The sequence below is a fragment of the Lemur catta genome, chromosome 1, assembly GCF_020740605.2.
Source record: "Lemur catta isolate mLemCat1 chromosome 1, mLemCat1.pri, whole genome shotgun sequence".
Taxonomy (NCBI): Eukaryota; Metazoa; Chordata; class Mammalia; order Primates; family Lemuridae; genus Lemur; species Lemur catta.
In genome coordinates, this window is record NC_059128.1 from 77,503,944 (window position 1) to 77,521,074 (window position 17,131).

At 47.3% G+C, this 17,131-nt stretch overlaps 1 protein-coding gene across 1 annotated transcript in view; it reads right to left on the bottom strand.

The window, feature by feature from the left end:
• Positions 1-14,719, bottom strand: part of TGM5 (transglutaminase 5) — a 29,151-nt gene extending 14,432 nt beyond the window's left edge. The window contains exons 1-6 of the mRNA XM_045539846.1: positions 14,664-14,719; positions 7,548-7,727; positions 7,168-7,413; positions 4,112-4,230; positions 1,387-1,515; positions 630-807 (exon numbers count right to left, since the gene is read on the bottom strand). Coding sequence (XP_045395802.1) covers positions 630-807; positions 1,387-1,515; positions 4,112-4,230; positions 7,168-7,413; positions 7,548-7,727; positions 14,664-14,673 — 862 coding nt within the window. The 5' untranslated portion in view covers positions 14,674-14,719. The remainder of the gene's footprint in view (positions 1-629; positions 808-1,386; positions 1,516-4,111; positions 4,231-7,167; positions 7,414-7,547; positions 7,728-14,663) is intronic.
• Between the last annotated feature and the right edge of the window lie 2,412 nt (positions 14,720-17,131).

Here is a 17,131-nt window from a genome sequence, read left to right on the forward strand (position 1 = left end):
GACTAATAACTTCCTGATTGCGACCCCAGTCAGGACATGCATGCCAAGAAAGAGGCTGAGAGCCCGCCTAGGCATGGGGGCAGGTGAGGGTGAGGAACAGGGGCATCCTTAACTCCCTGGCCTGAGCCAGGTGGCCAGGCCCTCTGACCTTGTGACAACTCCAAGTTCAAGGTCATTTTACTTGGCTGCCATCTCACTCTGGCCCCATGGCCCACACCACAGCCCAGACGCACATTTCCCTTCCACTTGTCTGTCTTCATTGAGCCTGTTCTCTGTGCTCAGAAAGGCTACTAGTCAATTCGCAAGTTTTCTAATTACTCAGCCTCTGGTCCATGTCTGCCTTGGACCTGGACAATTCCCAGCCAGGCTCTTAGGAATGTTAAGTTGTCCAAGCTCAGAAGGGCACCAGGTGTCCTGGGAAGTGTGATTGTCATTTCAGAAACATGGTCTGAAATAAGCCCAAATGTGTGAAGCCTGAGGTCTGTGATGAGGCATTTTGGAGGGAAAGGGCTTCCTTCCAAATGTGCCTGGGTGGGCACTGTGTGAGACCGGGACAAGAAAAGTCCAGAGGGCGCGCACATGTGCTGCTACACTTTCTGTCTCTCCATGGGGCCCTTGCCACCTCCTACCTGTGCACATGACGGCAGCAAAGACCCAGCACTGCCCGTAGCGCACGGGCTGGCAGCCAGTGGCACGCCACTGCTTCAGGATGGCCACGCTGCCTGTCCACTCCGCAGGGTTGACGCCGTCCGTGTAATTCTCACTCCAGTTTCCATTGAGCACCCCACTGTCATCATTGCTGTTGATCTGAAGAGCACCCATGTGGGGAAGTGTTAGAAACATCCATTTCTTCAGTAAGATGTGATGTGGGGGCTGCCTTGGAAGGCCCACGGGCTGACGCACAGAGGAGACCTTTGACCTCATTTTACTGGGGACTTCCAGACCTGCTAGGGAAGGGCTGGAGGTGGGGGCCGGCTATTCTGACTTGTGCTCCACTGTTAATTAGTTTATTATTCTGTTTCTAAATGCCGCCTTACCCCATATCCTCCCATCCTCTGCAAAGCTGGATCCTGGCTCTGAGAGCTTTTAAAAATACTCAGAACAAAAGAAATTTAGAAACAAGACTGTTTCCCAAACCGGTGCTAGACTCAGCCCTTCCCAAAACATGCAATTTGGAATTAATAGAGGTGATAGCCAGAACTCAGCTATTTCAGAGCTCAATTGAGAAAACTTGTTACCTACATTCTGGTGTCAGTGTCATCCAAAATAGCTTTGCCAGGGGGTCCCTCCTCTCACCTCCTCATTCCCCCACCTCAGCAGGTGACTGTGAGTGGACAGGGCTCCCCACACAGCTTCCTCCCTCCCTGGGCACCCCAGGGATCTCACCATGGCGCACACCACTCTGCTGACATAGATGGGGCTTCCCCGCAGGGCACAGTCTGTGGCTGGGTCAATCTGGAAGTGCAGGCTCTTGTCCAGCAGCGTCAGGCAGATGTCTATGATGTTGTCTTCAAACTGCAGGGGAGATGCAGACTGGGGAGGCTTGGCACGTGGGAGTGTGTGAAACATTCATGACCCATCACACCCAGCTCTCGGAGGGAGTGTATTTGTGGAATACAAACCCATTTGGAAGGTTACAGTCAAATACAACAGCTATGGCCTGCCTCCCATTCAGGGGTGGGGTCTCAAAGTTCTGGGGTCACAACTCACCTGGTGTGTGTGCCCTGCACGTCAAATCCCTCCCCCTTCATTTGGAAGTGACGGTTGCTACTGCTGGGTTTTGTTTTATTTCCAGTGAGTTTGACTGGCCAAAAAGTCCGTTTCTGCCTCTTCTCCCCTCAATCTCCACACTCCTGGAGCCCCTGGAATGTTCTCGCTAGAACCACACTGCTTCACACAGCTGCTGACTCAGCCTGTCATTGGCAGCTACTGCTGAGGTGATGGCACCAACCTGCCATGGCACCCGCAATTCAGTGGGGCTCTGGACTGACTAATGGCATGTGAAACTTCCCACCCAAGACAGGCTGGCTCTTCCTGGTCCTTCTGACGGGTGTGACTGCCACATCCTCTGAGGCCGTCCCCAGCCCCGAGCCTGGTGTAACTCCGTAGCCCTGGGTACGTCCCCTCTACTCGTCAGACTCAGTTATGTGCTGTGGTCAAGGTCCATCTTTCCTGCCTGAGTGACGTTCTATCTCAATCCAGCTGTCTTCACAAGGCTGGACCCCAGACCTGGCACTGTGCGCAGCACACCGCAGAGACCTCGTACATGTGTATTGAACGAGTGTAAATGACTGCATTTATTCCCCTGAAACGCTGAGCAGTAAGCAGAATCAGGAGGCTTCTCTGACCCATCTTCCCCTGGGGACAGTCTGACCAGTTCACTTTCCTGCTTTAAAATGTTCAAAGGTCCCTATGGTCTAGAAAATCAAAGATCTAACCTCCTTTAGGAGTCCCTCCCAGATCTGGACCCCCATCTCTGCAGCCTCATGTCTCAATAATCCCCCCAACCACCACCATTTTTCCTCCAGCAACACCAAATTCCATATAACTCCTGCAGCAGGCCAAACCATTTCTCCCCTGTGTGTCTTTGTTCATGTCTTCCCTCTGTCTGGGATGTTTTCCCCACTTCCCTTCACTTGGCTAACTCAGTTCAAGCATCTCCTCTTCCAGGAAGCCTCTCTTGATACTCCCAGGTCCAACACAGAGCTCTTCCTCCTGCTTCCAGAATACTCTGCACCCGTCTCTCAGTCTCTACATATCCCACTGCATGGTAAGCGATCTGTTTGTGTGTCTGCATCCCCATTACACTGTGAGATCAGGGACAGTGTTTTATTCATTTTCCTATCTCTAGCACTTAGCACCTTGCCCGGCACCAAGCAGCATGCAATATGCCTTTAATGAGGTAGAGAAACAAAAGCAGAGGGACTCAGGGCTCAGAAAACAGCAACTCTTCCCTTCTGTTTCTCACAGACGACAGCAAGCTCCTGTCCAAGGGCTCTCTAGGACCCCCAATCTGTCCATGCTGAGTAAGGGGGTGGGGATGTCAGTTGGGGACAGTCGAGGCTGCTATGCCTCATCTTGGCTATAGCGACCCCTGGGCCCGGGCTGGGCCGGCAGGCCACGGGTGTTGGAGTTTTATTTGGGCAAGTCCAGGAGAGGAACCACATCAAGCTGATACAAGGCTCCCTCCATGGGGACTCCATGGGGACCCCCAGGGTTTTCCAGCTGACACCCCTTCTGACTGGCCAAGGGCTGATTTCTCCCTCCCACGGCACTCCTGGTGCCGGGGCACAGCCCACAGAACCCTCTTCCCTAGCCTGGCACCAGGCTTCCTGGAGCACCTGCTGTAGGCCGAACTTTAAATGAGAGGCCAGCTTTCAGAAAGGCAGGAGCTGCCAAGCATTGCAGTTAATATGACACTATTTTTACATATAAAATGATGTTTGAGAACATGTGTAGAAACCAAAATGCAGAGGAACCTATAGCAAGCTGGTGACAGTGCTTAGGATGACCTTCATGTATCGATGTTTGTAATATTTCTTTGCAAAGTTTTAAAAACAATTACGTGTTAACTTTTATAATGAAAAAGATATACCATTAAACAAACAAATGAGTAAAGAGGCAGTAGTCATGGCGAGGAAGACGCATGGCTGCCCATCAGCCCTGCTTGTGGCTGAGATGTTCAGGGGGCAGGTTGTCCTCAGTGTGACAGAACTGATGCTAGGGCCCACCACCAGGGGTTGTGAGGATGAAGTGAGAGAGTGGAAAATGGGACCCGCCAGAAACACAGTTTAACAAACAGAACTACAAGGCACCACAGCTGATGCTGCCCTCTTCATCCTCACCTTCACACCCAGTGGAACTGCGGGGCGGGAGCCTTTAGCTGCCCTCCCCCTTAGATCCTGTTGTCCAAATCAGACACGACCAGCAAGGACACACCTTCCCCCTTCCTATGGCTGCTCCTGTAGCAAGCTGGGCTCCCATCACAGGTCTGCCTGGTGCCCTTAGCTAGCGCTGGTCAGCAGTTCTGGCAAAACTCGCACACACACACCCTGCTCCCCTCTCCCCACAAGCCCAGGGCCTGGATGGCCACGAGCAGACTGAGACTCACCTGTCCATAGTTCCAGGGGCACGGGCGGATCCAGTTCTTGTTCCCTTGGTAGATGAAGCCGTAATCATTCATGACATACTCTTGCCGCTGGGGCTCACTGTCCAAGTAGACAGCGTCCTCTAGGAACCAGGTGGGAGGATGCAAAGCAGAAAAATCATCTTGCCCCTCCTGCCCATCCCCATCCCTGCAGGCCCGTGGAAACTGTGGAGAGGGCACCTGGCAACACCAGAGAGGCACAAGGGAGCGAGTCTCGGGGATTCCATGGCCCCAGCACCAGCAACAGGCTCAATATAAACATAAAGTGGAATAATAAAAATGTACCTTTGGTGGAATCTCTTGGTTTCCAATCACATTTACACCCTGGCCCCATGTTAAGGTTGAGAAAACAGGCTCAGAGTGATCAAGTAACTCCCCAAATCACACCAAAGTAACAGAGCTGGAATTTGAGCACTGCCCATGTGATTCCCTATTCTGTGCTCTTTCTGCTGAACTAATCTTGGTTGGAAAAGAACAAACCAGAACTTAAGGTTTGGCATTGACCTCAGAATTCCTTTTCTAGAAATTTAATCTAAGGAAAGTATTTAGGATGTGCACAAAGATGTAGATGCCAATCTGTTCATTGAGTGCTGTTTATAATACTGAAAAGCTGGGAAGGACCTAAGTGCCCTGTTCTTGGAGACGGGTTAAAGAGCTTTAGTTCCTCTCCACCACGGAATTCTGCGTAGTATTAATACGAGGTGGCAGAATTGTATATATGGACACAGAAATCACATGTGATATATTAGGTTTAAATACATCATAAAACAATGTGTACACCATGAACTGACTTTTTAAAAAAATATATATGTATTCCCTGATCATCACCTAAATGCACATTTGGGAATGATATCAATTAGATATCAGACTGAGGCGGGGCGGGGGGAAGGGAAGGGCGTATGCCTACATGATGAGTGCGTTGCGCACCGTCTGGGGAATGGTCATGCTTGAAGGTGCTGACTCTGGCAGGTGGGGGTGGGGGAAGGGGATGGAGGTATGACTACATGGTGAGTGCCAGGTGCACTGTCTGGGGAATGGACACGCTTGAAGCTCTGACTCAGGGGGATGGGCGGGACATGAGCAATATATATAACCTGAACTTTTGTACCCCCATAATAAGCTGAAATAAAAAAAGAAAAAAATATATACGTATATGAATAGACAATTTTGAAGCTTATCCCAAGACATTAATTGTAATTATGTTTTTTTTCCTTTTGGCCTATTGGTATTCTCTAGATTTTCTGAAAGGAACATGCTGTTTTATGATATAAAAAAAATTAGCTATTTAAAGTTAAGAACAAACAAACAAAAGGTCATGGAGGCAGATGTTCTCTTTGCAGTGTCCTGGAACTGTCTGGAAGCTTTGCCTGACCCTGAGGGGAAGGGGCCCCCTTGCTTCCCCAGAGGCAGCCTCAGGCAGCCTGACAGGACCGAGGTGCAGGAGGACTCCTTGCTGAGATGTGTTTTATTGAGGTTTTGGACCCGTGTGGCGAGAAGCTGCAGGGTCAGGGGCAAAACCACACACATCCGTCCTCACAGCCAGGGCCAGCGGTGGCCTGAGCCACGGGATGGGCTTCCCAGCCAGTATCCTCCCCCTTCCCGCAGTGCCACGGGTGCGGTGATGGGGCAGCTGATCCTGCCTTCATACCAATCCCCAGCCCCAGCCCTGGGTCTCCCTAGGACCTGGTGCTCACAAGCTCAGGAGAGAAGGCCCTGCAGTTAACTCTTTCCTCCCCACATCTCAGCAGGCCCTCAGTACAAATCTGAAACCCACAGTCTTGGAGGCCAGGAGGGGTATGTGTGTATGTATGTAAGAGAGAGATAGAAGCAGAGACAGAAGACAGACACTGGCCCTTCTTGATCCAGTGGCTGGGCCTTTGCCCCTGGCTGGTGATTGAGAATTCTGAGCCACTCAGGGACAAGGAGGTAGGAGGTGGTTAGAGGTGTTAGAACCCAGCCAGAGTTCTGGGTCCTGACACAACCCAGCAGGCCCCCTTCCAGGGAGAGGGATAAGACTGGCGGAGAATTTGGAAGGAGGTGGGGACAGGAAGGAGATCATCCCTTAAGTCAGAAAAGCAAAAGTTTGTTGAGTCTGGCCTCTGAGGAAAGGCACACCAGACCCATTCCCTACCCCTGACTCCTTCTGTCCTTCTGACTCTCTCCTGGTTTGTGCTCCATTCTGCCCATACCGTGTCCTTATGTCTGTCTATGTATCTACCCACACCCCCAAGTAGATTTAGAGGACAGGGCTTGTGGGACAGGTAGTGTGGGATAGTCACTGTGGCTTTGTTTGTAGAAGAAAAAAACTGGAGACATCCAAAAATAGGGAACTAGTTAAAAACATTTGGTGCATCCAAACAGTAGAATAATTGTAACCATTAAGAATGTTCTGATAGAAAAACATGTCCAAAGTTGAACTGTTAAATGAAAAAAGCAAGTTGGAGAATAGTATGTATTACATAATCCTGTTTGTGGTATGCATTGCAGAATCACACACACACACATATGTACACATAGTTGGTTAAGCACAGAACACTTTCATAGGGCTTCACAAGAAAATGTTAACATTTCTCGTTCCACTGGAGAAGGGAACTTGGATATTGGGAGGTTTTACTTTTTGCCTTATACGTTTCATTTCTTTTCTTTTTTTCTTTTTCTTTTTTGGTTTTACCCTTTACTTTATTCCACAAATAGTTGATGTAGGGCATTTTTTACTTTTATAATGAAAAACTCAAGTTAACTTAAAAATGCACGGTAAAGGTAGATGTTAACAATGGTCAAAATTATAATAGTTTTCTATTTAAGTAAAGATGATTTGGTTCAAAATTTGGAAATTCTAAATAACTAAATAAATAGCGAGGTCTCCCTGGCCTGGTTAGGGGTGGTTGGGGGTGGGTGCTGAGTGCATGGGATTGGGGTGGTTTGTGGGCAGACAGGAAGTAGGGTCTAGAAACCGTCAAGCCTGTTTCTCTGGCAGCACCAATAGAGATGAGGGACCCCTCGTGGGCACCCTGCCTTACCTGGGCACCAGGGATTGAAGAGCAGGATGAACTCCCCGAGCTGGTAGGCCGTGACAGACCCCTGGAAGGGGTCAATGTGAATTTTCAGGAGGTACCGACCCACAGCCGCCGTGGGAGAAGCACACAGGCTCACCTCCAGGGAGGTGGGCCCATTGGTTTCTAGAGAGGCGATCCAGGGGCTGGGGCCACCACGGCCTGTCAGGCTGAACATGGCCCGAGTCCCCTTGGCCAGGTCTGGCAGGGGTCCTGGGAGGGAAGTAGAGCTGAGACCCTCTGTGGTAAGCTTCCAGCCCCTCCCAAAGTTCCCCCAACACACACGTGCGTGCACGTACACCCCACCCCCCCATACACAGCCCCTGTGAGCCAGCTGGGGTCCTCACCAGTCTCAGTCACGAAGATGATGTTGTCCAGGCCTGGCTGGAAGCTCCCGTTACTGAAGTACAGGGTGATGCTGAAGGCCTGGCCCCGGCGAACAATGAGGTGGTCAACGCTGATCTCCTGTGTGTGGTGCCGCACGTTGTTCCTGGAGCTCTGGAAGTCTGTGAGGGCCACCTGTAGCCCTGCAATGAGGCAGCCAGAGGCAGACTCAGGCTTTGGAGCCTGGTCCAATCCTGTCTACCACTTATTAGTTGTGCAAACTTGAGAAAGTAACTTAATCTCTGAACCTCAGTTTCCACATCAGTAAAAGAGTCCGTAATGCCAGCTTGACAGCATTAGTATGAGGATTTAATGAGGCTCCATGCATACAAGTTTCCCTCCCTCCCTTCCTCTCTTCCTTCCTTCCTTCCTCCCTCCCTCCCTCCCCTACGTCTCTGACGCTCTGTCCCCTTCTCCCTTACACCCTCCTTGGGTACATGGTTTTCTGCCTCTGTCCAACTCCTTTTGTAGACATGGTCAAGTCTGATTGCCCCCTTTAGCCTAGCATATCTTCAGATTCACCCCTGTATCTACTTTCTTGGACTCAAGTTAATAGTATCACTTGCCCCTGTACCAACCTCCAGACCTGGGTGCAAGTCCCTGGGTTAGCTGTCCCAGGGTTAGCTGCCCCTGAGTTAGCTGCTTTTCCTTTAGCAATTTGCTGGCTCTCTGACCACCACAATGCCATGTGCTCAATGCCCTAGGAGCTTGGAGTCTGATTACAGTCAAAGAAAGTTCCATTCCCAGCCTTCTGGAGCTTCTGCTAAGATACAGACTGACCTCACTGTTCTCCAAGTGTGCCTCTCCCAGAAGAGCTCCAATTCTGACTCCGTCATGTTGGACATGATCCTGCCCTGGTCCCCAGTCACCTGGTGGGCTCACAGTCTTTAAATCACAATTGGCTCACCCAAATCCTTAGCCTGCATCCATTTGTGTGTCACCAAGTCCCTTCATTCCGTCCATTAAAACATCTCTGGTGTCTGTCTGTCTCTTTCCACATTCACAAGATTCTGACCTCCTCACCTCACACCTAGTGGTGACCATAATAGTCCCCATGAGGTCTCCTGCCTCCTGTCTCTCTCCCCACCACCCACCCTTAATGTATCATCAGATTATCTTTCCTCAAGAAAATTTGATCGTGCCATCCTTTTGCTTCAAAAGTTCTGAGATATCTTACAGTCACCATATAAAAAGCACACTCCTTACCCTGACACTTACGACTGTCCATAGCAGGCCTTAACTTATTCTTGCATTCTCACTTCTCACCACTCCCAGCATGGGCCCTCTCCTGTAGACAATGTGTCCCTAAGCAAATGGTACCCCTACCTGTCTGTGTATTTTGTTCCTGCTGTAGCCTCAACTCAGAATGGCCCCTCACTATCTAACCAAATCCTGCCTGTCCTCCTTCATTGAAGCCTTCCCAGTTGGCCCACTGATCTGCAGCACTTAACTGAATCTCTCACAGACAATCTTAACTGCTTAGTTGACAAGTTAATTTACATGTCATGCTCATTTGTTCATTTCTATCAACAAATTTCTGCTAGGTTTTGGCTCAGTATAAGGTAGCCAGATGTTTTTCTTAGTTGCTTTTAAATTTGTCTGCTTTTTACCACTAGATGTAAGCCAATAAGTACACAGACTTCACTGCTTTGTCTTGGCTGTATTTAGATTTTTAAAAAATGAACCAAAGCATTTGACAAAATCCAACACCCTTTCATGGTAAAAATGCTTGACAAACTAAGAGTAGAAGGGAACTTCCGCAACCTGGTAGAGGATATCTGTGAAAAACTCACAATAAGCACCATATCTAATAGTGAACGACTAAATGCTTTCTTGACAAGGAACAAGACAAGGATGTCTGCTCTGGCCATATCTGTTCCACATTGTACTAAAGGTTCCAGCCAGGGCTATTAGGCACCAAAAGAAAAAAAGAAAGAAAAAAGAAAAGAAATCAAAGACCTCCAGATCAAAAAAAAGTAAAATTATCTCTATGATCTTGTATATAGAAAAATCCTATGGGATTCACCAAAAACTTAGAATTAATAAACAAATTCAGCAAGGTTGCAGGATACAATATCAGTATACAAAAATCAACTATATTTCATACACTTGTAATGAATAATCTGAAAATAAAATTAAGAAAACAATTCCATTTTATAATAGCATCAAAAAGAATGAAATACTTAGTAACAAATCTCACAGAAGAAGTGCAAAACCTGGACCACAAAAAAAAAAACCAAAAAACAAACACAAAATGTCATTGAAAAAATTTAAAGAAGACCTAAATAAATGAAAAGACATTCCATGTGCATGGGTTGGAAGACAGTATCATTAATATGACAAATTAATGTACAGATTCAACACAATCCCTATCAAAATCCTAGTTGTCACTTTGCAGAAATTGACAACTGGATCCTAAAATTCATATGGAAACATAAGGGCTCTGTAACAGTCAAAACAATCTTGACAAAGAAAAAGTCAGAGGGGCCAGGCGCGGTGGCTCACACCTGTAATCCTAGCACTCTGGGAGGCCGAGGCGGGTGGATTGCTCGAGGTCAGGAGTTCGAGACCAGCCTGAGCAAGAGCAAGACCCCGTCTCTACTAAAAATAGAAAGAAATTATCTGGACAACTGAAATATATATATAGAAAAAATTAGCCGGGCATGGTGGTGCATGCCTGTAGTCCCAGCTACTGGGGAGGCTGAGGCAGTAGGATCACTTAAGCCCAGGAGTTTGAGGTTGCTGTGAGCTAGGCTGACGCCACGGCACTTACTCTAGCCCGGGCAACACAGCGAGACTCTGTCTCAAAAAAAAAAAAGAAAAAGAAAAAGAAAAAGTTAGAGGATTCACACCTCCCTGTTTTAAAGTTCACTGCACAGCTATAGTAATCAAGGCAATGTGGTAGTGGCATATGGATAGACATACTGATCAGTGGAATAGAAATGAGAGTCTGGAAATGAGAGTCTCTCAACTTTCAATTGATCTTTGACAAGGGTGCCAAGACAATTTGATAGGGAAAGAATGCTCTTTTCAAAAAACGGTGCTAGATCTAGTGAATATCTACATGCAAAAGAATGAAGTTAGATGCCTTCTTCACACCACATATAAAAATTAATTCAACATTAATTAAATTCTAAACATTCTAAATTCTAATTCTAAAATTAAATTCTAATTCTAAACACAAGAGCTAAAACTACAAAACTCACAGAAGAAAACACAGGGGTAAATCTTCATGATCTTGCTCTAGGCAATGGTGTTTTTTTAGATATGACAGCAGAAGCACAAGCAGTGAAAGAAAAAAAACAGATAAATGTAAATTGATCAAAATTAATAACTTTTGCTTCAAGAACACCATCAAGAAAGTGAAAAGACAACCCACAAAATATGAGAAAATATTGTAAAGCATGTATCTAATAAGGGACTTGTATGTAGAATATTTTTTTAAAAACATATACACCTCTATTATAAAAAAGACAAATAACTCAAATAAAAAATGGGCAACTGATCTGCATAGACATTTATCTAGAGAAGATATATCAATAAGCACATGAAGAGATGCTCAATGTCATTAGTCATTAGAAAAATGTAAATGAGGTATCACTTCACATGCACCAAAAGAAAAAAGAAAAGAAATCAAAGACCTCCAGATCAAAAAAAAGTAAAATTATCTCTATGATCTCATATATAGAAAAATCCTATGGGAATCACCAAAAACTTAGAATTAATAAACAAATTTAGGCCGGGCGCGGTGGCTCACGCCTGTAATCCTAGCACTCTGGGAGGCCCAGGCAAGTGGATCGCTCGAGGTCAAGAGTTCGAGACCAGCCTGAGCAAGAGTGAGACCCCGTCTCTACTAAAAATAGAAAGAAATTATCTGGCCAACTAAAAATCTATATAGAAAAAATTAGCCGGGCATGGTGGTGCATGCCTGTAGTCCCAGCTACTCGGGAGGCTGAGGCAGTAGGATCGCTTAAGCCCAGGAGTCTGAGGTTGCTGTGAGCTAGGCTGACGCCACGGCACTCATTCTAGCCTGGGCAACAAAGTGAGACTTTGTCTCAAAAAAAAAAAAAAAAATGTTAAACATAGAGTTGCCATATAACCTAACAATTCCATCCCTAGGTGTGTACCCAAGATAAATGAAAACATATTTTATACAAAACCTGAATGTTCATAGCAACATTATTCCTAATAGCCAAAGAGTGGAAACAACATAAACATCCATCAACTGATGAATGGATAAACAAAATGGGGTATATCCATATAATAGAGTATTGTTTGTCTGTAAAAAGCAATGCTGAGCATGCTATGACATGGTTGAACCTTAAAAACATTATGCTAAGTGAAAGAAGTCAGATACAAAAGGGCACATATTGTATGATTATATTTATATGAAATGTCCAGAATAGGCAGATCCACAGAGACAGAAAGGAGGTTAGGGTTTGTCAGGGGCTGGAGGATGGTGGAATAGGGCATGACTGCTAGTTCTTTTTGAGGTGATGAAAATGTTCTGGAACTAGATAGTGGTGATGTTTGCAAAACTTTGTGAATATATTAAAAACTACTGAGTTGTGGACTTCAAATGGGTGGACTTTATGGTATATGAATTGTGTCTTAATAAAGCTGTTATAAACAAATAGGAACCAAATCAACTGTACCAAAATACCCTAATGAATATCAAACTTTGTCTTCTTAAACATCTTTAAGTGCTTTTGATTGCTGTTACCATATGACCTGACAATTCCGTCCCTAGGTATATACCCAAGAGAAATGAAAACATGTTTACACAACACCTGACTCACACACATCTTTTTCATAATGTAGTTTATTATTATTATTACAAAAGAAATTAAGACATAAAGATCAGCACATTGTAGGTACTCAGAAAGGCTTGCCAGGTTGAATAGAGTTCTCTATCTTTTGCAAAATCACCCTGTACTTATGTCAGATTTCAGAGTCCATCAACACTCTATTGAGGGCCTGTCTACTGTTGCCAGGCACTGTGCTAGGCACTCTGAGACGGTTGTCTCATTTAATCCTCACCACAACCTTGGAGGGACAAAATGTCATGTCATCTCCATATGGGGATGAGAAAACTGAGGTTCAGGTAGATTAAATGCCTTCCCTAAGGTTAAACCAGGATTCCTGACCCACGTTCAGAGTTCTTCCCGGCACCCAACCGCTGCCACCCACTGCTGGCATTCACTTGTGCTCAGAAGGAACATCCTGATCCACTGCCCATTGGGAAAGCACTCGGTTTTTTCATAACAGTGGAAAAAGAAGCTCACCCCTTTGGGAGACCAATTGACTAACTGGCTCCAGTTCAGGTTGGGCACGTGACCCAGACTACCCAACAGATGTGGCAGCATCTGCCTGACAGCAAGCTCAGCGGCCAAGTCTCATCCTCTGGAGACATTGTGGGCATGTTAATCTCTGCCTACGACGGGAAGACCCTTCAGCCCAGATACCAGCTATTCAAATAGGAGGTTCATTTAGTACTGGACATATTTGCTTTCCTTGAGGTGAGAGGAGAATGGGGTAAAATGATCAGGGAAATAGAAAGCAGACAGTAGGAAGAACTTTTAATGGAAGTGACCTTAGTAGTTGTCTTCGAGAGATAATTCCGCATGAGCACAAAGATGCATGGATAAGAATGTTCATTGCAATGCTGCTTACATAACTGGAAAATTGGAAACAACCTAAATGACCAGCAATAGGGGACTGGATAAATAAAATATGTACACCCAAACTATGGAAAATATTGAGATAGAGCTTTAGGCACTGACTGGCATGGATAGAGCTCCAAAACATACTGTTGAGTGAAAAAATTAAGTTGTAGAAAAATAGGCCGGGCGCGGTGGCTCACGCCTGTAATCCTAGCTCTGGGAGGCCGAGGCGGGTGGATCGCTCGAGGTCAGGAGTTCGGGACCAGCCTGAGCAAGAGTGAGACCCCGTCTCTACTAAAAATAGAAAGAAATTATCTGGCCAACTAAAAAATATATATACAAAAAAATTAGCCGGGCATGGTGGCTCATGCCTGTAGTCCCAGCTACTAGGGAGGCTGAGGCAGTAGGATCGCTTAAGCCCAGGAGTTTGAGGTTGCTGTGAGCTAGGCTGATGCCACGGCACTCACTCTAGCCCGGGCAACAAAGTGACACTCTGTCTCAAAAAAAAAAAAAAAAAAAAAGAAAAATATATACAATGTGATGATACCACGGACATACCAAGAAAAGTCACAGATACTAATCCTATGTATTTCGTTGAGTATATTCATTCATACAATATATGAATGTAAACGTGTAGACAAAAGGCAGGTAACAGTGGTTACTCTAGAGATGAGTCTGCAGTTGTGGGTGGAAGTCAGGGAACAATAGCTTTATCTATAATTGTTGATTTGTTTTACTCCAACTATGTAATCATATATTTCTTGTGTAATTAAAAGTTATAAAAATTTTAAAATTAAAAAAACACAAGAAGTAGTGAGGGAAGGTGAGGCTGTTACATTGGTGGAGCAAGTTTAAAGCCCATTCCTATAAATGGTTTCAACTAACCACCTAATCTTCATAGCAGCTCTTTCCAGAGAGAGGGAGATGATACAGAGAGAAGGTTGGTGGTGGTAAGATTAGCTAAGATAAAAACAGACCCTCTGAAAGGGAGAAGAGGAGAAGATATGACAATTCAGAGAACTTTAGAGCAGGAAGACAACTTCAGAATTATCTGGTCCAACCTTTCATTTTTCAGGCACGGGTTTGGACACTAGAGGAGAAATGACCTGCCCAATGTCAAAGGATCAGCTAGTGGCAGAGGACAGGAACCCTGACCCCCAATCCCTGGCCCTGCCCCATCCCACTGGGCTATGGAAGCCAGGGCTGTTTGCCCGTGTTTACCTGCCAGCCTCCACCCTGCCTCCTGGTTCTCAGGCCACCAGTGACTTCTGAGGTTTCTGGGCTTCTTGCTGGTCCTGCCTCAATTCTGTATTTACTCCTTTCCACCTCCGAATCCACCCTCCTCCCCTTGACTTCCTATAGTCTTTCCCTGTCCTCGTCATCCCTGCACTCAGCAACCCCACCGGCCTTCCATACCTTCGGCCATGGTGGCTGCCTCCGGTTCCTCGGCTGCTCCCTACAGAACAGCTGGATGGACTGGACCTTCAGGAAACTGGTGCCAGAGTGTCTGCCTCCCCTTCCATCCCCAGACTCCAGGAGACACTGTAGGTGGGGCCGGACTGCTGCACTGCCACCTGCTTACTGGGCAGATCACAACTGGTTTTCTCATTTGCCCTTGGGTTTTTCTTGGCAGGGTTGCTTGGCTGAGAGGAGGTGTGGAGGCTGATGAACTGTCACAGCCTTGTGCCATGTGGGCCTTGCATAGCTCTTGAGCAATAGGGCATTCCCTGGCAGGTGCTGTGCTGTGATGGGGGAGCCAGGAGGGAAAGGTGAGCTGACAGGGTCTCCAGGGAGATGGAGGGGGCTGCGCCTCTGCAGGAAGTCTGATTTGGGGATTCCTCTTCTGAATTTCCTGTTGGCCAGCTCATACCTCACATTCTAGATACTTACCTATCTTTCCCCCAGTTGCCCTTGAGGGCATGGGCTGTGTCTTATTAATAGCACTCCTAGCGTTTAACAATGACAGTGGCTAATAGTAATAAAACTACTAATACAACTGGTAATAGGTTTTAATATCAGATACTGTTTTAAATTCTTTATGTGCACTACCCCACTTAATCTTACAACAGCCCTATGGTTAGGTACTGTTACTGTTCTTATATTACAGATGAGGAAATGAAGGCTTAGTTGTTCCAAGATCACTCACAAAGAACTGGTGGAGCCAGATTTCGATTGCAGGCAGGCAGACTCCACAGCCCGAGTGCTCCATAAATGCTTAATGCAGTAACCAAAACATGGTTTTCTTCCAGGTCCTGTTTGTGACCTGTTGGAGTGAATGAAGTAAAAGATGATCTATGCGTGAACTCACTGAGAAGGGTTAGCTGGGGAGAAGGAAGGGACGTGGACAGGAGAGCTTATCGTGAGAGAGACAGGAAGGTGAGTACAGCCAGGGTGGGCGGGTCTGGATGGGTGTGGTGGCCAAAGGGGAAGATGCCCAGTGGCCTATTTCATGGTGTCTCTCGTCCCTCGGGCCAGCCTGGAGCAGCTGGGAAGAGTTGAGATTTTGGAGCCATCAGGCAGCTACTGTGAGTAAAGCTCGTTGAGTTGTGGCAGGTGGGTGGCCTGAATGCCAGGCAGCTCTGCCTGCCCCCAAACTTGAGCAGGAGGCAAGGAATTCACATGCACCTCGGAGGCCTGGGTCTCGCACACAGGACCTGGCAAGGTCAGGAGGCACTTAGAGAAGACTGGTCCGAGGCAGCCCCGGGACAGGAGAGGCATGGAAACAACACAGGGGCACGAAGCCCATTCATGGGGCCAAGAGAGCCCTGGCTGCTCCTCTCCCTGGACCCCCAGGGCTGAACAAGACCTGGGCTCTGCGCCTAACGAGCTGACGTACAGCCTCAGCCTTTCATTCAATTCTGTGAACCATGAATCAGAGGGCTGGTGTGCTGGGGCAGGGAGGCAGCTCTGATCAGAGAAGCTTGTCCCTCAGTCCAGGGGCAGGAACAGGGAGACACCGGGAACCTGAGCAGAGGTGATGAGCAGGGGTGAGACCCACAAGGGAGGGACACTTGAGCAGTGATGTGGACATACCAACCATCCTCCTGGGGCAGGCCAGCTCTAGCAAGGTGGGACTGGGAAACCTCCAGATCTTTCTAAGACCCAGAGAGCCCTGGGTGCTAATTCGGGCCCTGCCATGAATTCCCAGTATGCCCTTGAGCAGGTTACAGTTTCCTCGCCTGTCCAATCAGGGCCCATGAGGCTCTGGGGGCCCAGGCTGAGGGGAGAGTGAGGAGTTTCCCCACAGATGATTCAAAGGGAAGCCACAATGGGCAGGTCCAGTGGATTCCTCTGTTCCCCTCCTCTTCTCATCCCAGCAATGGAGACAGTCACCCCGGAGAAGTGATTAAACTGACCAGAGGAGCTCTGCACATGCATGTGCCTCACAAGTTACAAAGCACCTTAGAATATACTTCCTCCTCTGGTCCTCACAGCAGCCCTGTGAGGGCAGGCAGGGCTGGCACTACTACTGTTGTTAGGTGATCGTTTTACACCTGGGGAAATCAGGGTCACACCTTAAGGGAGTTGAGAGCTCTTTGCTTTGTATCACACAATGATGCGAAACATGAACCCCAAAACTACCAGCGAAAATGACCTAAGGATGACGGTCTGTGCACACCACTGGGGCACAGGAAGACCAGAAGCCAGGAGCCAGGGGCGCTGGCCTGGTTGAGCTGCCTCCCTGCTCCACAGCTGAACATTTCTTTTGCCACAGTTTATCTATGGGAGCCCCGCTGGGTTGTGAGGCAGAGGGCGGGTCGCTCGGGATCTAATCTCAGGGTGCACTATAGCAGTTCTGGGCCCTGGGGATGTCGAGCTGGAAGAGAGCTTTGAGACGGTCTAGCCTGTCCATCCAAGGCAGGGAAAGGAAAGGAAGCAGACAG